General features: G+C 45.6%; 1 protein-coding gene and 2 long non-coding RNA genes across 5 annotated transcripts in view; 1 reads left to right on the forward strand and 2 right to left on the reverse strand.

Annotated features, from left to right (window-relative positions):
• The window catches only part of LOC137648884 (mitochondrial outer membrane protein SLC25A46-like), a 137,218-nt gene extending 135,502 nt beyond the window's left edge, over positions 1-1,716 (forward strand). For 2 of the 3 annotated variants that reach the window (XM_068382060.1, XM_068382061.1), the window contains one exon: positions 736-1,716. In XM_068382060.1, coding sequence (XP_068238161.1) covers positions 736-996 — 261 coding nt within the window. In that variant the 3' untranslated portion in view covers positions 997-1,716. The remainder of the gene's footprint in view (positions 1-735) is intronic. The other variant, XM_068382062.1, reaches the window with a different exon arrangement.
• On the reverse strand, positions 77-821 carry LOC137648887 (uncharacterized). Its single transcript, XR_011045743.1, has 2 exons — positions 682-821; positions 77-289 (listed from the first exon to the last, which is right to left on the reverse strand). It is a non-coding gene; the product is annotated as an uncharacterized lncRNA (long non-coding RNA).
• On the reverse strand, positions 816-25,681 carry LOC137648886 (uncharacterized). Its single transcript, XR_011045742.1, has 3 exons — positions 25,570-25,681; positions 3,306-3,436; positions 816-952 (listed from the first exon to the last, which is right to left on the reverse strand). It is a non-coding gene; the product is annotated as an uncharacterized lncRNA (long non-coding RNA).
• Positions 25,682-27,051: the final 1,370 nt, after the last annotated feature.

The following is a 27,051-nucleotide window of genomic DNA, read 5'->3' on the forward strand; positions in this document are numbered from 1 at the left end:
TAACCAATCTTAGTATGGCACCTATAGTCAACATAGGAATAGTTGAAGGAAGAAGAAATAGTTTTGTTTTAATACAAACCCTTATTCCCGTCTTTGAACACAGGAGTCATACAAACCTTCATTCCTGTCTTTGAACACGGAAGACACTCCTTGCTACAGAAGAATGAATCCTTATTTCCAAGTGGTCTGGGGCCCTGGGCATCTATGTATCTAATGTATTCATTCATGAATTGATAAATTATTGATAGCCACCACTGCCAATGACTTCAAATTTGGAGGGTAATTGCCCCTGAAAGATAAAGACACCATAAGTTATGTTAATTAATTATTGGAATAGCTTTTGATGTTACAATTGTTACTTTTTCTACTTGTAATTATAAATTATTCCCATTTTGTGGTTAATTTACAGAAATTGGGAGATGAGAAGCAAATTTCCAGGGTGGAAGTACTGATAACAAATATAAAATTCTCTTATGAATGTGGATTGTAATAATTTATGGAGAAAAAATATTAAGTCCCTTATTAAATTACAACCTAAGGTAATAAGATGGCAGTTTGTACTCAGGTGTAAATTTCATTTGTATCATTAATGCTAGGTTAAGAGAGTTTAATGAGAGAAGTGATTTGTCAGCTAAAATTTTTCTTGCTTTTAATTATAATAGCTTTAATTTAGGTACTTACTGTTTTGTTTGCCACTGTCGCATTTAAGAGTTATCAGTCTCTCGCCACTTGCAGGACTTAGTGGCTCCCTTGACGCCCAGCGCCCCTTATCCTCCTGCCGCGGCCATGCATAAAGGTATACAGAGCCTTCACTCGTCACCCCTGAACACCTCCCACCACAGTTCACCGAGACAGATGCCTTACGGAGTGAACATCACCCCCCTTTCGGGATCGAGAGGCTCCTCTAGTCACGCCTCGCCAGCTCACCGATTGCAGAATGTCGATCTCAGAGCTGAAATGGAAAAGCACAAGATGAGCCTGTCGTTTGAAGACTAGATACAACGTGCAGATTCAGATGCATTCTTACTGTGAATTTTATTCAGTATTTTTAACACATTTTCATTTTCTGTAATTTCCACTGTACATCAGTACTTTGGCCTTTCACTGTTGTTACTTATTTTTACCTGCGCTTATTATTTTACCAGTAGTACTTATTTTACCATTTCCTTTTCCAGCTAAGCAATACTGTATAGCTGTTACACTGACTGTCACTACTGATTATTCCAAAGTCAAAAGTTTTACGCGTTTCAATGTCTACTGTAGTTATATTCTCCTTATTTAGTCAGAACAACACCACACGCTACTGTACATGCATTTTATTTCTTACTATTCTTTCAGACACTGTCTCTTGTATAGTAAATAAATATTCGTGGCCACAATTGCATATATAGTATCATATCAGTATGCATTTGCATCATATGTAAATAAATATTTCCAGTATTGTATATTTCATTTTAAAATTAATTAACAATTTTTTTTAAGGTAGAAATCTACAAAGTTTGAAGTTGCTACTTTATTCAAATTTAGTTTTCAACTTCGGTATGATTAGATTTAATTGTTTTTCAACCATGCTCTTAGGTTTACCAAGATAGCATATATAGGGCTTAACTTGATACCTTTATGCTACAATTGATGCTCATCCAAGAGAAAATAATCTTGTAAAACCCTTATGGCATCTGCTGTAATTATTTTGGAAAATTAAACAGTTAAATTTGACATCGATTTTCAAACCCTTTAAATTCATATAAAAAATAACAGACTAAAAAGCCATCGAGTTAACCAGGATGTTTAATGACCATCTTGGCCATAAATACCTGACTATATATTTGAGCTTTCACAAGTAAACACTGCCGTACAAAGTAAAGTAATGGTTATGATGAAAGATGTCTCTCAACTTGAAGATTACCTTCAAGGACTAATAAATTAGCCATAGATATATATACAGTGATAGAGTTGAGGTATCGATATTTACTGTACATTTACTGAACAGTATTTTCCTATGTGGTATAAGCTATAGATGGAAGCAAATATTAGGTAAAAATTATATTTTTTTTAGATGGAGTGTTATTGTACCAGTCAAGACCAAAATTATATGAGCAAAATTTTTAGAAATCATATCTGCTAGTTATTCTTTTTATCACAAACCCACAAGAACTTTTATACAATCTACAAAAGCTTTGTAATAATAATAATGTATATGCTTTAATTTGTAGATACTGATATAATAAAGATATAAAAATCCAAAGCTTCCCCCCAAAAAATAAATCCATTGCTTCACTTAATGTAGAGTAAATTAATCTTGAATTTGTTTATGAAATGCAGGAAAAGGCGACCACAACATAGGCTTTACATGACAGGTCAGTCATTATGATCCAAAAAGTAGTTTGGTGCATTTATTATTATTATTATTATTATTATTACTATCCAAGCTACAACCCTAATTGGAAAAGCAAGATGCTATAAGCCCAAGGGCTCCAATAGGGAAAAATAACCCAGTGAGGAAAGGAAATAAGGAAATAAATAACTGAAGAGAACAAATTAACAATAAATCATTCTAAAAAAAGTAATATCAAAAGAGATATATCATATATAAACTATTAACAACGTCAAAAACAAATATGTCATATATAAACTATAAAAGACTCATGTCCGCCTGGTCAACAAAAAAGCATTTGCTCCAACTTTGATCTTTTGAAGTTCTACTGATTCAACCACCCGATTATTACATTTCATAAGAAGGGAAATGGAATGATGTAATAGGAAAATATATCCAAGTGTCACAATGAAGGATACAGCTCTTGCTGTGGTGTGTGACATGTTAACCCTTTAACCCCCAGGCTATTTGGAAATTTCCAACCCTTAACCCCCAGGGGTTATTTTTTTCCCAGCACATTTTGCAGTATATATATATATTTTTTTTTTTAATTGCTCTAACAGCCTTAATTTTTGTCATAGAGAGGTCAGGTTGGTCTCATTCTCTTGGAAAATGCCTGAAGTTTCTCAAAAAATATAATAAATATGCAAAAAAAATTTAAATAGCATTTTTTTGCAAGGACGTACCGGTACGTCCATGGGGGTAAAGGGATGAGTATTGTGAAACGTACTAGTACGTCCTTTGGGGGTAAAAGGGTTAAACTTATTTGAGGGAGTTTTGAACAAGAAGATGGATTATAATAAATAGTGAAGAAATCAAGGTAAAGTAATTCGAGGAGTTAAATGAAGTACTGTATAGTTTGTCGTAAATTTGATAGGATTAAAAAATAATTAAACTATGATGAATAATACAAATGTAAATGGACACAAACCTAAGAAAGGAATCTTCCATCAATGCAAGAAGTCAATCTGGTACGACGCTTGATAAAAAAAAAACCGTTGAAGAGGCCATCTTCCTTCCAGAGAAGCCGATGATGATGTCCCAGACTAAAAACCACTACACCTAAAAGAAATTACCATGAACTAAATATGATAGTGCATTCAAGAATTTCCTGTTAATCAAAGTGATCGTACTTTCAATTAGGAACACAAAGAATTCAAGCGAGAATAAATTTAAAACTACCAATTAAAAAGAAAATTAAAGAATGGATTCAAAAGAATGGTTACATAAAAACTTAAGTGCCATCTTCATCCATTATCTATTTCAAATTCATAAAATCCATCACCATGACAGCTGTTCTCGTTCATGATCTTGGTTTTAAATACACTGCAATATTTTTATGGATATAACCTGTCAAATATTTATTGTGAGAAGCATAGTCAAAACACCTCTGAGATGACTAGTACAGTAACTCCAAGATTTTTGAGTTCTTTAAAAGAGAAAGTTTATTGGGTTCTCTAGAAAAGAAAGCTTTTTGGGGCCTCTAGAAGAGACAGCTCTTTGTGTTCTCTAGAAATGGCAACTTTTAAAATTTTTGGGTTCTCCAGGAAATAATGACTGAAAAAGTTTGAGTATGGCAAGTGGTATCCTTGAAATATTTTGTGCCCAGGCAAGGAGGGAGAAATAATTTGATCCTTTATAGTTGGGAAAGTAACCTACTAATAAAGGCAGATCAAGGAAGGTAAGGAGCAGGTAATCCATGAACTTTGAGGAAGTATTAGAGTAACAAATTTTACTTTAATAATCAAGTTTCATTTTAATTACATTAAAAACTCTATGCGTACATTCCCACATTACACTGGAGGGTGGGTTATTAGTAATAATTAGCACAATATGAACTGTGTTATTACCTCTCAAATATATTTCAGGGCCATGACATGCGAGACATATCCCAGCTTTTCTCGACAAATACGGCATTAGAGAAAAGGAGCTATATTGAGGTGAAGACCAATGTCTATACATGAGGGCCACTACATCAAGAGAACATTGCATGGTATCGTACCAAAGTTCCTACCTCCTATGACACAATGAACTTTACTCATCCAATAACCAATAGCAAACATTACTCACTTCCTTAACCTATTACTAAACTTTAAAAAATGACAAATTCAAAGATAATTTGTATTTTTCCTAACCATACAAACCTTAGCTATTTACATTGGGTTTACCTTTCGGCGTAGCTGAAATTGACGAGCCAATAGAATTTAACGAGGGTTAACTACCCCCCGCGCTAGTTAGCGGGGGTAGGGAAAGGGGTAGCTTGCTACCCCTTCCCCCCCCCCCCCCACACACACACACACACACACACACACACACACCGGTGATTTGCTGCACTTCACTTAAAGGTAGGACTTGACTTGGGGGACAAGGCTGGCGGGCAAATATGTGAAAATAGCTAAGGTTTGTATGGTTAGGAAAAATACAAATTATCTCCAAATTTGTCATTTGTTCCTTAACCGAAATACAAACCACGCTATTTACATTGAGTGACTTACCCCTTAGGAAGGGTGGAAAGTCCCCAGCCTTACTGACTTTGGCTTTACCCGGGGACTCCGACTCCAAGTGAGCATCACTCGAGAGAGGGAGTCCCTGCACCTCACAAGTTCCTTGCTACGCAAGGAATGTGTGGCCTACATAAGTTGTGTGTGGAGGAAAGAGCGTGACTCGTCCTATGAAGTTGACCTTGAAACCTTTAGATAGGAATCCAGGATAGGACGTTCCCAATACCACCTCGTCAGGGTATGGGGGACGCGACAGTATTAAGCTTAATACTAGGAATACAAGGAAGCATGGTTTACCTGCAGAGGTTGAGGTCAGCTATGCGGAGACCAGGATGCTGCTTCCCCAAGAGAGGGGAGGATGAAGAAAGAAGTAAGGGTCAGACATACTCTTTCATTCACGCAGACTAAAACCGGGTAACAACGCCCTCAACCTACTGCTACTTGTCCATAAAGAAGCCTGAGGTTAGACCAGCTGTTGTGCAGCCACCACAGGGCCGATAGAAAAAGTATCGAGGCTCCTGTGGTTCATGTCCTGCATGTAGTGGGCTGTGAAGGTCGTCTGACGCTTCCAGACCCCAGGTTGAAGTACCTGCGTCACAGAGAAGTTTCTCTTGAAGGCCAGGGACGAAGCGATGCCCCTGACGTCGTGTGCCCTAGGGCGACGTGACGGAGGAGGGTCTGGATTCAAGGCGTGATGGATAACCCTTTGAATCCAAGCTGAGATGGTGTTTTTGGTGACCCTCCTCTTCGTCCTGCCTGTGCTAACAAACAATGCTTGCACCTGAAGACGAACTGCAGCTGTTCTCTTCAAGCTGGTCTGGGTCGTTTGTTACAGAACGGAGACTCGCGACCCTGAAAGAGTCGAACCGTGGGTCCGGCACTCCAGGGTTCTGAGTCTTGGCAACAAACTCGGACGAACCTGAACGTTACCTCCCCCCATCCCCTTGAATGGGCGACGTCGTACGCGAGACCATGAAGGTCACTAACTCGCTTGGCAGAGGCCAAAGCAAGCAGGAAAGCCGTCTTCCAAGACAGGTGGCGATCAGAGGCCTGGCGTAATGGTTTGAAGGGAGGTCTCTTAAGAGCCCTGAGGACCCGAACCACGTTCCAAGGAGGAGGTCTCACTTCCGACTGAGGGCAGGTAATCTCATAGCTACGTATGAGTAAAGAGAGTTCCAGCGAGGAAGAAATGTCCACTCCTTTCAGCCTAAAAGCCAAGCTTAAGGCTGAGCGGTAGCCTTTCACCAGAGACCGAAAGGCGCATTTCCTCCCGCAAATAGACGAGAAACTCCGCTATTGCTGGAATAGTGGCATCGAGTGGAGAGATACCCCTCCCACGACACCAACCACAGAAGACTCTCCACTTCGCCTGGTAGACTCCCTCTGAGGACTTTCGTAGGTGCCGAGACATCCTCGCTGCAACCTGTTGCGAAAAGCCTCTCTCCGTGAGGAGACGCTGGACAGTCTCCAGGCGAGAAGCCAAAGCGATGCTACGGCTCTGTGGAAGATGTTGCAATGTGGTTGTCTGAGTAGCTCGTGTCGTGGGGGAAGTTCTCTCGGGAACTCCGTCAGGAGCTGCAGAAGGTCCAGGAACCATTCCGCGTGATGCCACAGCGGAGCTATCAGAGTCATCGACAAGATGACCGATAGTCTGGTCCTGTTGAGCACCCTTCTCATCAGACAGAACGGTGGGAAGGCGTACACGTCAATGTTGTCCTACCGTTGTTGGAAAGCATCTTGCCAGAGTGCCTTGGGGTCCGGGACTGGGGAGCAGTACAGGGGCAGTTTGAAATTCAAAGCTGTCGCGAACAGATCCACGGTCGGGGAACCCCACAAAGTCAGGACTTTGTTGGCTATCTGAGGATCCAAAGACCACTCGGTACTTACTATCTGCGAAGCCCTGCTCAGACTGTCGGCGAGCACATTCCTCTTGCCAGGAATGAAGCGAGCTGATAGTGTTATCGAGTGGACTTCGGTCCACCTCAGAATCTCTACTGCAAGATGGGATAGCTGCTGCGAAAAAGTACCTCCCTGCTTGTTAATATAAGCCACTACCGTGGTGTTGTCGCTCATCACCACCACGGAGTGACCTGCCAGGGTCCGTTGGATCTGTTGAAGAGCCAGGAAAACGGCCTTCATCTCTAGCAGGTTGATGTGCAGGTACTTTTCTGATTCTGACCAAAGGCCTGAGGCCCTCTGGTTTAGAACGTGCGCCCCCCACCCTTCTTTTGACGCGTCCGAAAACAGTGTCAATTCTGGGGGTAGGACGAGAAGATCCACTCCCTTTCGCAGGTTCTCGTCGACCAGCCACCACCGCAGGTCTGCCTGTTCCGGAGGTCCTATCGGGACCAGGAAGTCCGGGGAATCGGATCCTTGATTCCACCGGGACTTGAGCCGCCACTGCAGGGATCTCATCCTGAGACAGCCGTTTGGAACCAGACGGGCCAGGGAGGACAGGTGACCTAAGAGACGCAACCACGATTGGGCAGGAAACTCTTCTCGCCTGAGGAAGGGTTCCGCCACCCTCCTCAGCCTTGCTATCCTGTCGTCTGATGGAAAGGCTTTGTGGAGATTGGTGTCTAACAACATGCCTAGATAAACCAGTCGTTGGGACGGCTGCAGAGAGGACTTCTCAAGATTTACCACGATCCCCAGATCCTGGCAAAGTCCCAGAAGCCTGTCTCGGTGTCGAAGAAAGGTCGACTCCGAGTCTGCTAGGATCAGCCAGTCGTCCAGATAACGGAGGAGATGCCGTTCCTGTGCGCCCACAACGAAATCAGGGTAAACACTCTGGTGAACACCTGAGGTGCTGTGGAGAGACTGAAGCACAGTACCTTGAACTGGTAGGTCTTGCTGTCTAGGCAGAATCTCAAGTACTTCCTGGAAGACGGATGGATTGGGATCTGGAAGTACGCGTCCTTCAGATCCAGTGTGCACATGAAGTCTTGTGGTCTCACCGCAAGTCTGACCGTGTCCGCTGTCTCCATGCTGAACAGAGTTTGCTTGACAAACTTGTTCAGAGCTGAGAGGTCGATGACGGGTCTCCAGCCTCCAGACGCCTTCTTTACAAGAAAGAGTCGACTGAAGAAGCCTGGGGAGCCGTCGACGACCTCCTGGAGAGCATCCTTCTTGAGCATGGTCTCGACTTCTGCCCGAAGGGCTAGCCCCTTTACCGATCCCATGGCATAGGAGCTCAACGACACTAGATTCGCTGTCAAGGGAGGTTGAGATGTCGTGAATGGGACGCGATATCCTTGGCCGATCACGGAGACCGTCCAAGCATCGGCCCCATGTTGCTGCCACCTGTGCACGCAACTTTGAAGGCATCCCCCCACAGGTGGACACGCGGGGGGACTGCCACTCCTAGCGCTTGCGGCCGCGGCCGCTCCCTCTACGAGTCTTGCCTCCCCTGGAAGACTTACCGCCCCTCTTGTCCTTGGTAGGAGAGGGCTGGGGCTTAGACACCACTTTCATAGCTGCTGGCGCCTGCTTCGGTGTCTTGCGAGGCTGCTGCTGATGTTGCTGTGGAGTTGGAGGCTTGTAGGGCCGAGATGCAAGGGCCCTTTGGAGGAGGGAGTCCTGACTCGACTTCCTCCTCCTCTCAGCTGTACGTTCCATGTCCTGGGGCTCAAACAAATTCCCCCCGAGGAGGGAGGCGTGTCTGAGCCTGTTGACGTCCACGGCGGGGACCTTCGGATGGATCTTCTCGGTCACCGCATCACGACTCTTCAGCACCGAGTTGGCTCACAGGTTGGTAACCTGATGTGTCAGGAACTCGATGGAGCGAGTGCCCGAGAGGAGGAAGGTCTCCAAGGCATTCCTATTGCTCTCCTTAGACAGATCCTCAGAGCACAATAGGATGCCCAGAGACCCTAGCCAGACATCCAGCCACGAAGTGGCCTGCATGGCGCACTTCACGACCTTCTCATGGCTCAGAATCTCCGACGCCAAGAACGTCACTTGCCGGGCGGAGAGCTTCTCAAGAGGAACTCCCCTAGACAGCTCTTCTACCGAATGGTGGAGGGGAAGAGCGAGGCTAGACTCCCCCATGATCTCAAAATACCTCCTCTGCTGGAGACGAGGAGGTGGGAGGAGTTTGTTCCCGGCAGAGGAACGCCTGGAGGTAGCGAGCACTGCGAGCTGAGCATTAGCCCTGGCTCTGGCACTCTTCAGCCCCTGGGACCAGGGCAAAGCCGTGCTGGCCTTTGGGAGCTTCTGAGTCCCATAAACCTGATCCAGGACCGTGTCCTTGCCTTTACGGGGGGCGATCACAGGGTCCATGAACCCGTTGAGCTGTCTCATAAGGCCAAGGACCTGCCAGAAGGCATGCTCAGACTCTTGCTGCTCTCCTCCCTGCGGACTGGCAGCTATGTCTCCTGTCCCCGGAAGCTCTTCCTGAGGAGACACGTGGACGTTCTCCTGGGGTCTGGCTGGTTCCTGACGAATACGTGCAGAAGACTTCGGCAACGTCTTGGAGTCCTTGGATTCCCTCCTGGGCGGGTTACAAGACTCCAGCAAAGAGGTCTGGTAGGCACCTTCTACACGAGACGATTCTCCTCCACGAGGAGGTGACTCCCCCCTTGGTGCCGAGGGGGAGACCGCCGCCTCACTGGACTCTCCCGAGGACGGAAAAGCCTCGTCTACGGGAGAAGGAGAAAACGACTGCGAAGGGGACGGGGCCTTCCTGACGGACCTCTTAGGAACCAACTTCTCCCTGGGAGAAATCACCACGAAGTCCACTCCTCTCCTTCTCTTCAGCGGGGGCGAGGCCGTCGCTGGCTTGTGTCCTAGATCGGCGAGTGCCGGCTTCATAGCCTTCACTAACACCCGCATCAGAGGACCAAACCAGGACTGCCGAGACACGGACAGAGAGTCCGAAATTCCCGCTGGAGGGAAGGGGATCGGGCAATCCTTCGGAGTGGACACTACTGGACCTGCCTGTAAAAAAGAAGGGGAAGAAAGTTGCCTAGACCTCTCCGAAGGTCCTTCCTTGTCCTGCAAAAGTGACCTGAGCTTAGGAGGAGGCGATCCCGACTGTGACCTGGCGACACGCGTCCCTGCTGCTACCGCGAGCTGCAGAACCCGACACGAACGGGGATCGTGCTGACGCTCGCGCGAGGGCGACACAAAAGTGTCGCGCGCGAGGGGTTGTTGTAGCGCGGGCGCGCAATCGCGCGAAGACAAACGAGCGCGGGAGCGATCGCGAGCGGGCGCGAAGGCGAGTGAACGCGTTGGCGCGTGGGCGAACGAGAGCGTTCAGGAGATCACTGAAGGCCAGGGGACCGATAGTGTCCTGGAGACCTGTGACTCGTGGGCGAGCGATGGCGAGTCGACGATCGATGGCGTGTTGGCAAACGCTGGCGCGCAGGCGAGCGATGGCGCGTTGGCGAGTGATAGCGCGTAGAACACGCAGGCAAGCGGCCGCGCGTGGGCGAGTTTCTCTGGATCTGCTGGGCGCTGACGCGTAGGAGAGTGCTTGCGCGCAGGCGATGGATCACGCGGAAGATCTGGAGATCGCCGGCGCTCAGGAGATCGCTGACGAGAACGAGAACTTTGACGCGTCGGAGATCGCTGTCGCGCTGGAGAACGCTGGCGAGCAGGGAGACGGCGCGTAGAAGGCTGCGCAGGAATTGTCGGCGCGACGCGCAAAGGCAAACGCTCGCGAGTGGGCTCAGGAAGAGGAGGCGCGTGGGCGTGCAGGAACTCTAGATGTACGCGCAGGAGACCGCGCGTGTTGCTGCGCAGGAGAAAGCTGACGAGCAGGATCGCGAGGGCGAGGAGAAGTTAAGTCCTTGTCCAAGTCCTGAACCGGAGTTCTAGGGCGCGTGTCAGGAACTGGAAGCGCAGGTACGCGTTGACAGCGGCCCCCAACTGAATAAGGTCAAACAGGGCTTCCTTGGAGGGCAGGCCCTTAAGCCCCAAGGAACCCCAAAGCTGAAAAAGATCATCATTATACATGGAGTTAACATTATCAAAATCCTCCCCCAGAGGAGGAGGGGGAAACGCCCTCTCCCGCACCCCGAGGTCGGGAAACAGAAGTAGGGCCTGCGCTCCCACTCGGCGGCTTCTCAACAGGAGCCGGACGAGGGGGAGCTTCGGAGGAGGTTTGGGCGGCGGAAGAAGAGTCCCGAGAGCCTTCCTCCTTCAAGGCAACCCTCGAAGGAGAACGGTTTTTCTTGGACTTCTTACGCCGGCGGGCAAACCTCTCCCACTGGGAGGCAGACCACTCCCTACACTCACTACACGTATTTTCACTATCACACCGTCGGCCTCGACACTGCGGGCAAAGGGTGTGAGGATCAGTATCCACCGCAGACATGAAGGTACCGCAAGGGCGGCCGGCAATACCAGGGCACTTGCGCATGATGAACTGCAAAGGGCGAGGCCAACTTCAAACACACAAAGTCTGAGGAAAAGCAAAAAAAAGAATAAGGCTGTCAAAAAACGAGGACAATAGACAGAGACGTCTGTTCATTGTCCGAGCCAAAAGTGAAGTGAAGCAAATCACCGGTGTGTGGGGGGGGGAGGGGTAGCAAGCTACCCCTTCCCCTACCCCCGCTAACTACCGCGGGGGTAGTTAACCCTCGTTAAAATCTATTGGCTCGTCAATTTCAGCTACGCCGAAAGGTAAACCCAATGTAAATAGCGTGGTTTGTATTTTGGTTATGGAACAACTAATTATTTCAACCCTTTGGTGATCCAAGCTGGGACAAAACCAGTCAGGCTCATGACTTTTGCTCAGGAAGCAATGACGTCAAGCATCAACCTAAGTCATACGTCAACCTAAGTACAATATGCTGACGTAACAAAGGAACAAAGATAAAAATTAACTGGAAATTTCATTAGAAAGCTTGGTAAATTTTCAATATAGCACTTACAGTTACATGAATATCAGATCATCCTAGGGTTAAGACATACCGTGCTGAAACCTAGGGCCAAGCATTCAACAAACTAAAATCTGAGTTCTCTCTAATAATGGGCTATAAACTTAGAAGGCCATATACAATATGCTTCTCCAAACTGAGACTAAGGAAAAGTTTTTAGAAAAATTAGGAGGTAGCTACTCCTTTGATATTGCATGCCTTGATACAGATAGTGGGTAACAAGGGTTTATTCAGCTGGCTGAGTTTAGCGAATGGCAGATTTTAATCCTTACCACTGATAGATTTGGAGCTTTTCAAACAAGACAAATTCGTAGAAAATTTGTATTTTTCCCCAATACAAACCTGGTGTTATTCATTATGGATATTCTTTTGGCAAAGCTGGAAGGTAGCCAATTAAACTTTTGGTGTGAGGTGGCAACCCTATTTATATAAATAACTCCGGGTTTGTATTAGTTACCCGCTTATCAATACAAAGTGAGAATGACAGCGGCCTGAGCAATACTGTACGGGTAAGTTATAGCATATGAACGTCTAGGAAAGAATATTCAAGATAGGAACCATACACATAAAAATAGATGTTTCCCAATGCCTACCTCGCGGGAAGCATTGGGGACGTGTACAAGTATATTAATATAAGCTATACTAGCTTAGAAAAGGGAAATGGTTATTATCTGCTGAGGTTGAAGCCACCTTGCACAGGGACTCATGGCACTGTACTCCAAAATAGGCCAAGATGAAGAGAGGAAAAAGCCAGATATACTTTCATTCATCCCAGACTTAACCTGGGTAACCAATACCTTTAACCAACTGTTACTTATCCATTCCTCCCACAGTAGTCTGTTGGGGGGAATCCCCTCACTAGCGAGAGCGACCTCTGCGGCTACTCCCTCTACCTCTTTTCTTTCCTCTGAAGAATTTTACCCCTTTATGACTTCTGGCTTGAAAGGGACATTTAGACACCATGGGTGGTCTGGAGGCCCTGGAAGTCGAGGGGTTAGAGATGCTTTGTTGATTTCTGTCAGACTGAGGAGCCCTACCGTAGGTCCAGGAAGTCATGGCCCTGTAAAGGAGAATCGGAAGATTTCCTACATTTATCAGCCGCCCTCTCTATCTCCTCTGGTACGAAGAGTGAAGATCCCTCGAGCATTGAGTTTCTCAGACGCGTGATGATCTCCACCTTCAGCACCTATTTATGGAAGCGTCCTATTAATGGTATTCCATCTTTTGAGGATGGCATTCACCTACACGTTGACTGCGTGGTGTGAAAGGGACTCCAACATACAGGTACCTGATAACAGGAAGGATTCCAAGGACTTTCTTGTGGACTCCTCAGACAGATCCTCGGAGCGCACGATCTGGTCTAATGCCCCAAACCATAGGTCAAGCCAAGAAACAGCCTGAGTGACATACTTTGCGCCTCACTCTATGTTCAGGAGCTCAGATGCCGAGAGGGAAGCTCTCAATGAAGAGAGAGTCTGAGTAGGAATACCTCTAGTCAGCTGTTCTACTGAGGGGTCGAGAGTCGGAGTCATGTGAGGTTTGTTCTCGATCTCATAGTACTTCCTTTGGAGTATAAAAGGAAGTGGAAGAGATCTCAACGAGGAGCTGGCTCTTAAGGGACGAGAATTTCCTGCTATCTGTAAGATAGCTTTTCTCCTGGCTGCTGTCAATTCCTTTGACCAAGGCAAAACTGCACTGGCCTTGGGGGGGGGTCTGCATCGCAAAGATTTGGTTTAGGATCATTTCTTTGCCCTCCTGGGAGGTAGTACCAGGAAATGAAAGCTTGTTGAAGGATCTCATACACACCAGGACTTGCTGGAAGGCATGTTCAGTCTCTCTTCGCTCCTGTTCTAAGAGGAAGATTGGACTCGCTGCCCTTGGAAGGAATTCCTCGTCCGTGTCCAAGTTGTCATCTACCTCCAAGCATTCATCCATAGAAGCCTGGGGTAGGTCAAAGTCATCAATGGGGTCACAAGAAGGACATGCCTCAGAGGATCCATTATCCATCTCCTGTCTCTGAGATTTCCTCGTCTTAGCATTCTTGGGAACCGTTTTCAAGTCCTATAACTCCCTCCGAGCAGGAAAATGCTTATCCAAGATGGAAGTTTTCAGAAGGGCATTCGGTGCCTTCAAAACGCAAGACTAAGGGACAGAGGGTTTGATGGGGATCTTCCTGGGCAATCCAAAATCTCTACTCATGAGGGATTAGAGAGATCCGCATGAGGAGGAGTACAGTACAGTATTGACTTTCATCCTCCTCTTCTGTTTAGAGGTTAGCTGTTATGTCCCTCCTTAACCAGAGTTAGAGGAAGTTACCGCAGACTTGGCTCTAAAACAGAGGGCATCCTTTCCTTAGCACTGGGCTCGGATGTAAGAGAGAGCTGTGCTAACAACACACTGCTCTCACATGTTCTCGGGTTTGAGGGACTGCCATGAGCAGAGGAACCTAATGTCAAACTCTCCAACGGAATTGGCGAGGTAGTCTTGGCCTGGGAAGGTCAAGGCTGTGGTGGACGAGCCAAACCGAAGAAGTTTTTGAGGTCTAATACCAAATTATCATACCAAGGAAGGAAGGATGACTCCCTTCGAAGGAGTTTCCTTCGGGAGTCCAGGATGAGGAGAACGCCTTTGGACGGCAGGGTGTTTGAGGATCCGAGGAACTCCAGGGGAGTCTCTCTAAGGCATGAGGAGGTCCTCTTTCTTTGGTCGAAGAGGCCGATCGGGTGAGATGGGAACAGCCGCAAACTTATTTGGGGGTTCTTTAAACCCTTCAAGGAAAGGAATCGGCCTACCATTATAGGTAATCTATGTGGAGACTCTTGCCGCAAATGTTGGGTCTGCAAGCGATTGCAATTCTGGGACTTTAACTAGTGAAACACTCGTGAAATTGGCTGATTTCCTCGTGAAATTGAGAGATTCACACGTGAAAACGCGAGAATCATGCTCTAACAGTAGTGTTTTATGAGAGGAAACATCTGATTCACAAGAGACCGATGGCAAATATGAAGGAGGATGCCCTACAGGCTCCTGAGGAACTGGAGGGCGGTTAACGCTTGCCACAGGCGAGGGTAGAGCCCTCAGAACCTGAAAAACTGGAAGCATTGAAGAACACTTTGCTGCGGTCAAATGCGTCAGCGTGAGCAATCGTTTGGCTAAAGCGCCCCAGGCCGCAAAGGGGACAGGGGGTAGCTTAGCAGAATGCATGTTAGTCGGTTGGTCAGTGGGTATTCCTTGATTGGTCAAGTTTCAATTTGAAGAGCCCCTACATCATTCTGCTCGCAATCTTGAGCGTCCTTCCTCGCAATTGTGAGCGACGCCCTCGTGATTGTGAGTGCCAACCTTGGGATCGTGAGCGCCGCCCTCGGGATAGTGAGCGCTACCCTCGTGATCGTCGCCCCTGTGAATGTGAGCTTCACCCTCGTGAACGTAAACGCCGCCCTCGCAAAGGTGAGCAGCACCCTCATGAACGAGAGTGTCGCCCTCGTGATCGTGAATGATAACGTCCACTTTGTGACTTAGATCGTTTACCTCGTGATTGTGATCGTAAATCTCATGATTGTCAGCAATGATCTCATGAACATGAAGTCTCAAGAGAACACCTTCGCAAGGAAAAGCGTCGAGACTGTGATGACCTTCGGTGTCGTGAGCGTGAAGCTCTAGTTAGAATGCCTTCGCGAAGAAGAGCGTAGAGATCACGATGTCCTGCAATCTCTTACCTTATCTTTGAATCGTCGTGAACGACGTACTGGAGATGATCGTCCAGGACGAGGAGAAGATGGTGTGTCTCGGCCCTGTGATCGGCGAGCAGATGGAGCGCTGGCTGCTAGAAGCGACTGTGTTTGCACTTGAGGCAAATCCGAGGTCAGATGATTATCGTTCTACTAGTTCGTCCTCCAACGGTGACCGAACGCGCAGCACAAAATCAAGTCAAAGCCAGTATATCAAGGGTTAACAGGAGAGAAAGAAGTTACACTTACATCTATTCACTCGCGAGCCAAAATAAAAAGTGACGTACAGCGCTATTATTAGTGAGGGTGTGAGCGGGGTGGCCGGTCTAACCCCCGCTCCCACCCTGCTAACTAGTGGTGGGTACTTACACCTCACTTAAAAGCCTCATGGCTGGTTTAAACTGCCGCCAAATTATATCTCCACTATAAAGAGTGGAATGGCTTCTTTCTACATATATAAATGCAGAGAGAGAACTGATGACAATGAAAGCAATATTGAAATTGTGCTACAAAAATTAATGAAAAATAAAAACGAATAGATGTAAAGTGACCAGTTAGATAATGTAGAATTTTTATTAATGATTTTATTTGGTAAAACTGTATTGTACTGTAGTACTGTATAAAACTTTATTTCACACCAAACAGAAATTTGCTTTAAGATGTAGACAAGTGGTGGCCACTTTTACATAATTCATTCATGAATAAACGGGGCTAGTTGAACTTTTGAACAAATCTGCAAAAATATGAACAGCTCTGTTGTTTTTCAAGTTCATTATTGAAGGTGGCTTATTGTGCATGTTATTTTGACAAAGAATTGTTATCTGTTTTAAACAATTTAAAACCTGATACAGTACAATATACTATAATCATTAAAGAACCTAATGTTTCGAATAAATCAGTTTTCAAATTTCTCTTATATCCTAAAGTCCACGAATGTTTTCATATTTCAGCCAGGTTTCCCAACTTCCTTTTCAGTTAATAGCCGATGTGTACGTGTAGGAAGTGTTTGCAAGTGTTTGTGTTAGGAGGACTTAAAGCTGTTTAGCTACTGATATATTCGAGGAAAACGGTGACCACCCACTGGGAACTAGGGGATAATGGTGGGGAAAATATATATCGATAAATAAAAGTAAAACAAACCTTTTCTCCCCTATACATTATTTTCTGGGACACATAATAAATCCATGTTAAATTACACCAATTATCTGTATCCTATACTACTGTGTTACCTTAATTTTACCCTATTTTATATCACCTACACAACTACTGTACCTGAACTATAAAATAATTCAGACATACTATTCGCCACAAATATAAACACTGGATGAATATATACATTGTAATGAATTTTACTTTATAACCTGAAATCCTACTAATTCTGTTCTCACTTACTCAGCAACTATCATTGCTATAACAAATCGGTTTAATTGTAGTTTATTACAGAGTAATGTAACCTAGGGAAAAAAAACTACTTTTTTATATAGAACAAGAGCCATTATATTTAAACACTTTAGCAGAAAATATATGTTTTCCTCTAGTAAATAACATAACTTAACCGGTTTTCACCTTCATTTCAACCACAACAACAACAACCAATTCGGCTACTTGAAGTTAGTCGAACTGGTTGTTCTGTTTGTTTGTGGTTGAAATGAAGGTCAAATTCAGTTATTATTATTATTGGTTAATGTCTAGGAGAGGGCCGCATAAAGATATCAGTGATATTCAATTTATTTTTACTAGAATGTGTAGGAATGTATGTAAATAATGGTATACCAGTGAGATAATTTAGTGAAAATCAATAATAGTCGAAATATCGACAATCAAACTCACGCTACTCTTGTCTTCCTCCCAGATTTTTCTAAGTCTGTTGTTATTGTTGACTGTGTCTTGTATTTGCTTAAATGAGCCCTGTAACCACTATAATCCGCAGACAAACTAGTCCACTATGAAGTCTTACACGTTTGGCCAATCACAGCGCCTATCCACTATGACGTCATACATGTTTGGCCAATCACAGCGCGACAATACAATATCTTACCCAGGCATTTTATTTCGTTCTTAGACATGGAGGCCATAGCAAGCATGTCATCTCATGTTGCACAAGAAGTTGAAATTACATCTTCTTGTCCTGACTGTTTCCTAAGTTACAATGAATTTGTTCTAACTTATTCGGGGTTATATTGAAAAACTAGTGGATTTGAGCCAGAGACTCAATTTAATTTTACAAAATAAAAATTGTCCTGCATGTCAGGGAACCTTTGCAACGGCTTCACGTTTTCCTCAAAGCAGCAGCACATCTTTATCAACCAACAGGTTAAGGTAAGCTTCATTAATTTATGGAGTATATTATAATGGTGATAGTATAACGATGTATACAGCAGTACCATCACTTTAGATTTGGTTTGATGGATGTGTTAGGTAGTGTCCTTAAGGGGGGGGGTCGCAGGGGGGGCGGACGGTAGGGGTACAGGGCTATTAGGCTAGGTTAGGTGGGTGTATTAGGTTCGGTGGTGCCCTGAAAATCACTGTGGCCTTAAAGGGGGGTCGCAGGGGGGAACCCCCCCCCCCCGGTAGGCCTAGGTAGGGGTACAGGCCCCCCAGGGTAGGTTAGTTGGTTGTATTAGGTTCGGTAGTGTCCCGAAAAATGTTATTTTTATTAATAAAATAAATTTTTGAATATACTTACCCGATAATCATGTAGCTGTCAACTCCGTTGCCCGACAGAATTCTATGGAGGGATACGCCAGCTATCACAATACTAGAAGGGGGTGTACTTACCAGCGCCACCTGTGGCCAGGTACTCAATCATTTGTTGTTGACACCTCCTCAATTATTCCTCGGTCCACTGGTTCTCTCTGGGGAGGAAAGGGAGGGTCGATTAAATCATGATTATCGGGTAAGTATATTCAAAAATTTATTTTATTAATAAAAATAACATTTTTCAATATTAAACTTACCCGATAATCATGTAGCTGATTCACACCCAGGGAGGTGGGTGAAAACCAGTGTACATGATTAAAGGATAGCTAAGTATCCCATATTTCATATAACAGTTATCTCAAATAACAATGAAATAATAAGTACCTGGTAAGGAAGTCGAATAGAACCGTTACTCTGCCTTTTATTTAAAGTTCGTCTTCCTTACTGAGCGCAGCGTTCCTCTTGGAGGCTGAATCAACCCAAAGGTGCCAAAGTACAAGGGGTTGCAACCCTACTAAAGGACCTCTACCAAACCTTTAACCCAGGCGCTTCTCAAGAATGAATAGACCACCCGCCAAATCCAAGGATGCGGAAGGCTTCTTAGCCTACCGTAACAACTATAAAAACAACAATAAAAGTATTCAAGAGAAAGGTTAAAAAGGTTATGGGATTAAGGGAATGTAGTGGCTGAGCCCTCACCTACTACTGCACTCGCTGCTACGAATGGTCCCAGGGTGTAGCAGTTCTCGTAAAGAGACTGGACATCTTTCAGATAAAATGATGCAAACACTGACTTGCTCCTCCAATAGGTTGCATCCATAATGCTCTGCAGAGAACGGTTTTTATTAAAGGCCAACGAAGTAGCTACAGCTCTTACTTCGTGGGTCCTTACCTTCAGCAATGCAAGGTCTTCCTCCTTTAAGTGAGAATGTGCTTCTCTGATCAGAAGCCTTATATAGTACGAAAGCCCATTCTTGGACATGGGTCTCGAGGGTTTCTTGATGGCACACCATAAGGCTTCTGACTGTCCTCGAATAGGTTTAGACCTCTTCAGATAATATTTGAGAGCTCTGACAGGGCAAAGAACTCTCTCTAGTTCGTTACCTACCATGTTGGAGAGGCTAGGTATTTCGAACGATCTAGGCCAAGGACGTGAAGGAAGCTTGTTCTTTGCTAGGAATCCAAGCTGAAAAGAACATGTAGCTGATTCGGTTGTGAAACCAATGTTCTTGCTGAAGGCATGAACCTCACTGACTCTCTTAGCTGTTGCAAGGCAAACGAGAAAAGCAGTCTTGAGGGTAAGATCCTTGAAGGAAGCTGACTGGAGAGGTTCGAACCTAGATGTCATAAGGAACCTTAAGACTACGTCTAGATTCCAGCCTGGAGTGGAAAGACGACGTTCTTTAGACGTCTCAAAAGACTTGAGAATGTCTTGAAGGTCCTTGTTGGAAGACAGGTCCAAACCCCTGTGGCGGAGGACTGAGGCCAACATGCTCCTATACCCTTTAATCGTAGGTGTTGAAAGGGATCTCTCATTCCTAAGATGAAGAAGGAAGTCAGCTATTTGGATCACAGAGGTATTGGTAGAGGATATTGAATTGGCTCTACACCAGCTTCGGAAGACCTCCCACTTAGACTGGTAGACTCTACGAGTGGAAATTCTTCTAGCTCTGGCAATCGCACTGGCTGCCTCCTTCGAAAAGCCTCTAGCTCTAGCGAATCTTTCGACAGTCTGAAGGCAGTCAGTCGAAGAGCGTGGAGGTTTGGGTGCAACCTGTCTACGTGTGGTTGACGTAGAAGGTCCACTCTTAGAGGTAGAGTCCTGGGGAAGTCGACTAGCCATTGAAGTACCTCTGTGTACCATTCTCTTGCAGGCCAAAGGGGAGCAACCAGCGTCAGCCGTGTCCCTTCGTGCGAGACGAATTTCTGCAGAACTTTGTTTATAATCTTGAACGGAGGGAATGCGTACAGGTCGAGATGGGACCAGTTCAGAAGAAAAGCATCCACATGAACCGCTGCAGGGTCTGGAACAGGGGAACAATAAAGCGGAAGTCTCTTGGTGATGGAGGTGGCAAACAGATCTATGGTAGGTTGACCCCACAAGGTCCAAAGTCTGTTGCACACACTCTTGTGGAGGGTCCATTCCGTGGGAATGACCTGATTCCTTCTGCTGAGGCGATCCGCTGAAACATTCATATCGCCCTGGATGAACCTCGTGACCAGTGTGAGGTTTAGACCTCTTGACCAAATGAGGAGGTCCCTTGCGATCTCGTAAAGGCTCCTCGAATGGGTCCCTCCTTGCTTGGAGATGTAAGCCAAGGCTGTGGTGTTGTCTGAATTCACCTCCACCACTTTGCCTAGCAGGAGGGACTTGAAGTTCAACAGGGCAAGATGAACTGCTAACAGTTCCTTGCAGTTGATGTGGAGAAATCCTTGTTCCTTGTTCCATACTCCTGAGCATTCCCGTCCGTCCAAGGTCGCACCCCAGCCCGAGTCCGATGCATCCGAGAAGAGATGAAGATGGGGGGTCTGGATGGCCAATGATAGACCCTCCTTGAGAAGGAGATTGAGCTTCCACCACCGGAGAGTGGTCTTCATCTCTTGGTTGATAGGGATAGAGACTGCTTCTAGAGTCGAGCCCTTGTCCCAATGAGCTGCAAGATGGAATTGAAGAGGGCGGAGGTGGAGTCTCCCTAGCTCGACAAACAGGGCCAGTGATGAGAGGGTCCCTGTGAGACTCATCCACTGTCTCACTGAGCAATTGCTCCTCTTCAGCATGCTCATGATGCACTCTAGGGCTTGGTTTATCCTGGGGGCCGATGGAAAAGCCCGAAAATCCCGACTCTGAATCTCCATTCCCAGGTACACAATGGATTGGGAGGGAATGAGTTGAGATTTCTCTATATTGACTAATAGACCTAGGTCTCTGATTAGATCTAAAGTCCAAGAGAGGTTCTCCAGACAACGACGACTCGTGGAGGCTCTCAACAGCCAGTCGTCTAGGTAGAGGGAGGCTCTGATGTTCGATAAGTGCAGGAATTTCGCTACATTCCTCATCAGATGAGTAAAGACCATAGGAGCTGTGCTTAGGCCAAAACACAGGGCTTGGAACTGATAGACAACCTTTCCGAAAACGAATCTCAGGAAAGGTTGGGAGTCTGGATGAATGGGAACGTGAAAGTATGCATCTTTCAAGTCCAACGAGACCATCCAGTCCTCCTGTCTGACCGCTGCTAAGACCGACTTGGTCGTCTCCATAGTGAACGTCTGCTTGGTGACATACTCGTTGAGAGAGCTGACGTCCAGCACCGGTCTCCAACCTCCTGTCTTTTTGGCTACAAGAAAGAGACGGTTGTAGAAGCCCGGGGATTGATGGTCCCGGACTATAACCACTGCCTTCTTCTGCACAAGTAGCGACACCTCCTGTTGCAATGCTAGCCTCTTGTCCTCTTCTTTGTAGTTGGGAGAGAGGTTGATGGGCGATGTGGTCAGAGGCGGTTTGAGGCAGAATGGAATCCTGTAACCGTACCTCAGCCAACTGACAGACTGTGCGTCTGCACCTCTCTTCTCCCAGGCTCGCCAGAAGATCTTGAGTCTGGCTCCTACTGTTGTCTGGAGAATCTGAGAGTCAGTGCTTTCCCTTAGATGTCCTGGGTCCTTTCCTAGACTTGCCCCTGTGAGAGTCTGGACGGGAGCTTCCTCGGCTGGGGGCTCTACCACGAAAGGGCGGTATGAACCTAGTGGCCGGGGTATCAGCCACTGGGGAGCGATAAGTCTTGGGGACAGAGGTGGTAACCTTAGACTTACGAGCCGATGAGGCTACAAGATCGTGCGTGTCCTTCTGTATCAGGGCAGCCGACAAGTCCTTAACTAGCTCCTCGGGAAAGAGGAACTTTGAGAGTGGAGCAAAAAGGAGTTGTGACCGTTGGCACGGTGTAATGCTGGCGGAGAGGAAGGTACACAGTTGTTCCCTTTTCTTCAACACCCCTGATACAAATAACGACGCTAGCTCACCCGATCCATCCCTGATGGCCTTATCCATGCAGGACATAATTAGCATGGCAGAGTCTTTGTCCGCAGGAGAGGTTTTCTTGCTGAGGGCTCCCAGGCACCAGTCGAGAAAGTTGAACATTTCGAAAGCTCTGAACAACCCTTTCAGAAGATGATCCAGGTCTGAGAAGGTCCAACAAACCTTCGAGCGTCTCATCGCAGTCCTCCTAGGCGAGTCCACCAGACTTGAGAAGTCAGCCTGGGCAGAGGCAGGTACTCCCAAGCCTGGTGCTTCCCCTGTGGCATACCAAACGCAACCTTTCGAAGCGAGCTTCGTTGGAGGGAACATGAAGGAAGTCTTGCCCAGGTGTTGTTTAGACTGAAGCCACTCCCCTAAGATCCTTAAAGCCCTCTTGGAGGATCTAGCTAGGACAAGCTTAGTATAGTTCGACTTAGCTTGTTGTACGCCTAGCGAAAACTCAGATGGAGGAGAGCGGGGAACAGCAGAGACGAAGTGGTCTGGGTAAAGCTCCCTGAGTAGAGCCAAGACCTTTCGAAAATCAATAGACAATGGAGAAAGCTTAGACTCCTCCACGTCTGATGAGGGATCAAGGTGTGCCTCCTCATCCTCCGACACTTCATCAGCAGAGGGTAGCGAAGCGATAGGACCAGAATGCTGAACCGCAGAGTCAGAACGGGTAGGAACAATAACAGAGGTTTCCTCATCTTGAGGGAAAACCTGAGGCTCAGACTGCATAGGCTGAACAACAGACGAAGCAGAAGGCAGGCGCATGGGTGAAGGAGGTTGACTCCTAGCAAGAGTTGAACCCAAGGATTGCACAAGCTGAGCGGAGGACGGAGGCGGAGTAGTCCGTTCCTGTTCCTGTGAGATGAGTGGAGCATGAAGAGGTTGAGGCTGCGCAGAACAAGGTAAAGTTCTCGCAAGCTGAGGCTCCTGAGGCGCAAGTCCATGGTGTAGTGGAGCTTGCCTAGATGAGGGTTGAGCTCGCTGCAGCGATGGTTAAGCAGACAGACTCACGGAGGGGAGAGGTTGTTGTACCCCAACCGAGAGTTGCACCACTGGTGGAGCAGCAAGGGAAGGAGGAGGAAGAGTGGAATAACTCTCCTGATCCCAAAGCAAGGGTTGCCTTAAAGAAGGCTGAGGCTGAACAACACTGGGAACAGCAAACTCCGAAAGTGGCTCAACATCGTACGCCTGGCAGATGGTGCTGCGACCAGGCGGAGCAGGTGCAGGCTGGGCGAGCACAGGCGGAGCGAGAACAGGTGGAGGGAGTGTAGGCGGAGGAGGAGGTGCAACACTCTCAGCCCGACACTCACGCATCAAGTCCGAAAGCTGAGCTTGCATGGACTGAAGCAGGGTCCACTTGGGGTCGGCAGAAACGATAACAGACTGAGGTAAAGTCACAGTCGGGGTCTGTATAGGCAGAACCTTACTCCTCTTGGGCGGAGTACAGTCGACCGATGACTAAGGCGAGTCGGAGCTGAGCCAATGACTACAACCTGGCTGAGCACTCGCTGACTGAACTCTACGTTTAAGCGGTCTCGAGACCTGAGACCAACGTTTCTTCCCTGCATGAAGATCAGCGGACGAGAAGACGGGCTCAATCGTCTGCAGGTGGGAGTGACGGTCTAAGGAAGACACGCCCGCAACCACCGAGGATAATTCTGTGCGCCTAACAAGGCCTGTCGAACCCTTAAGCCCTTCGACATTGCTTCTCCCCTGGGCATGGGAGCTTGCAAGAGGTCCCGGACTGGGAGGACGACTGGCTCGCACAGAAAAATCCTCACGCACCACACTGGCACCACTAGCACTTGGCACTGCACAGACACTAGCACTCGTCACAGCACTGGCACTATTTCCACCCACTGCACTCTTGACCTTCAGTTCTTTAACCTCGGCCATCAGAGACTTATGGTCACTTACCACTGATTCTACTTTATCTCCTAAAGCCTGAATAGCACGCAAAACAGTTGACATATCAGGCGGAGGGCACACAGTAGGTTCGGGGGTAGCCACTACAGGGGTAGGAAAAGGTAGGGGATCATGAGGTGAGGAAAACATAGAAGAGTGAGAAGAACTTCTCCTAACTCTACCTCTCTCTAACTTAGATGAATATTTTAAAAGACGGACAAAATCCAATTCCGAAAGTCCGGCGCACTCCTCACACCGATTTTCTAATAGACAGGGCCTGTCCCTACAGTCAGAACAAGCGGTGTGAAGATCTACCGAGGCCTTCGGAATACGCCTATTGCAAGACCTACATCGTCTATGGGAGGGAGCTTGCGAAACGTCAGACATCTTGTTTCAAAGAGTTAGTCAAAGGGTGATCCAAAAACAAGCAAAAATTCATTAACCGTTAATCAGTATTTATATAAAAGCTATCTAGCTAATATAAAAAGGATTCCAGTATGCGACAGCCGTTAATCTAAGAGAATACTTCACCAAATATCCATGAATAAACTCGAAGACCATGAGCGTATCCCAGAACGTCTAGCCGGAAGCACGACAGAGGAATAATTGAGGAGGTGTCAACAACAAATGATTGAGTACCTGGCCACAGGTGGCGCTGGTAAGTACACCCCCTTCTAGTATTGTGATAGCTGGCGTATCCCTCCATAGAATTCTGTCGGGCAACGGAGTTGACAGCTACATGATTATCGGGTAAGTTTAATATTGAAAAATCACTTTTCTCATCCTCCCCCCACCCAAAAACCCCGCTTCCCACTGGGGTCCCCCATAATTGTAGTAGTAGGTTTATGCTTACATTTTGTGTGTAAGAGTTGTCTTAGTTTCTTTTTTATTCATTTCCTCATGTTTCTACGCACTGTGCAACAATAATCTGGTTGTTTTTTGCTGTTTTTCGTCGATAATACTTGAAAAACGGGTACGGCCTTCTCCTAGACATTTACCTTATTATTATTATTACTATCCAAGCTACAACCCTAGCTGGAAAAGCAAAATGCTATAAGCCCAAGGGCTCCAATAGGAAAAATACCCCAGTGAGGAAAGGAAATTATATAAATCACATTATTTGCAACAGGAAAACATATATTTTCTGTTCGAAATGATAACCTGTAATACAGTAAAACTTTACCAATAAATCCTCGGCCTCATACTATACAATCTATTATAATGGTAATCAAGATAGGTATAAATTGCATCAAATTTTATTTGTGATTTGTTAAATGATGAATAATTGTATTAAAATTAAGTAATCCCCAAAGATTCAAAATGAGTTATGTTAAAATTTTACAATCATATTGTTAATTTTTTTCTATAGAAAAAAAAGTAATTTTTTCCCAAGGTTACATTACCATGTACTACAGTACAATAATACCCATTGAAGTACAAATTGCCGGCTGGAACTTACACAAATTGATCTGCTAACACAACACAATAAAGGGATTAACTAGGACACTGAACAACACTGACAAACCGACATACTGAAAATTGACTCAGCTGATTGTCAGTGTCATGTCACGTGGTTCCCAACTATCCACCAGCGTTGCCAAGTTAGCCTTTTTCAGGACAAAAAATCTCAAATTTGCCCTTTTGGAAATTGGTTGGCCTTTAGTAATATCATGAAAAAGGTGGACCTTAAATACTATATTTATGGCTTTTTCTAATAATGGGTTGGCCTTTTAAAGCTGTGGTTGATTTGAAAATTGGTCTTTTCTCATTTAGAAAACCTGGCAACACTGCTACCCACTCCGCAAAATAAGTTTGCGGCCACTCTATCACTTGACAGATAGATGCAAAGCTTCTTAGCTTATACTTTTACTGTAATTAATCTTTTACCTTTACCATAAACAATTTTAAGAAAATCTTAATCTTAATCTTTAATTATATCCCTTTCTACCTTGGAATAAGTTGGGATAATTCATTTTTATCAGTTTTGGCAAACCATTGTAATTAGTTTGGTATTTTTAAAATTCTTCTTTCAAATGCATCGCCATACTGCTGGGATTTTGCAACAAGCCTATTATTATTAACTGTCTTATATACCAAACTACGTTTTATCTTTCTCCAACTAGTCTTTATATCTTATAAGACCTACAATTTATAATAAACGTATATTATCATCACGCTAGGTTACTATTAAAAGCCTCAAAATGATCTATTCTAGAGAGATTATATAGCATGCTATGGATAGCGTGTTTGGCCTATGATCAAATCTGCTCTCGATGCAAAAAGGCTGTTTTTATCCTATCCTTCTCCAAAGAGGAAAAAAAAATATAAGCCGATTATGAAGAGGTTTAAAACGGTAATTAGATTAGGCCTACTCCATTTTTTCTCTCCAAACTCAGCGTTATTTTCCGATAGATTACAAATTTCATAGATGTTTTCGGGCCGATTTTGTTACGTATTGTTTAGGCCTATCGGCTTTTTTTTCAAATTTAGGTATTTCTCGACCTATAGGTCAAGTCTTGACAAATGAAATTATTATTATTATTATCTAAGCCTACAACCCTAGTTGGTAAAGCAGGATGCTATTAGGCCAAGGGTTCCAACAGGGAAAACAGCCCAGCGAGGAAAGGAAATAAGGAAAAAGATAGAACATAGCGCCTGATTGTACCCTCAAGCAAGAGAACTCTACCCCAAGAGAGTGGAACACCATGGTACAGAGGCTATGGCACTACCCAAGACTAGAGAACAATGGTTTGATTTTGGAGTGCCCTTCTAGAAGAGCTGCTTACCATAGTTAAAGTTTCTTCTACCTTTACCAAAAGGAAAGTAGCCACTGAACAAATAGAGTGCAGTAATTAACCCTTTACGTGAAGAAAAATTGTTTATTATTATTATTATTATTATTATTATTAAATGATAAGCTACAACCCTAGTTGGAAAAGCA

This window comes from Palaemon carinicauda, chromosome 10, assembly GCF_036898095.1.
Source record: "Palaemon carinicauda isolate YSFRI2023 chromosome 10, ASM3689809v2, whole genome shotgun sequence".
NCBI lineage: Eukaryota > Metazoa > Arthropoda > Malacostraca > Decapoda > Palaemonidae > Palaemon > Palaemon carinicauda.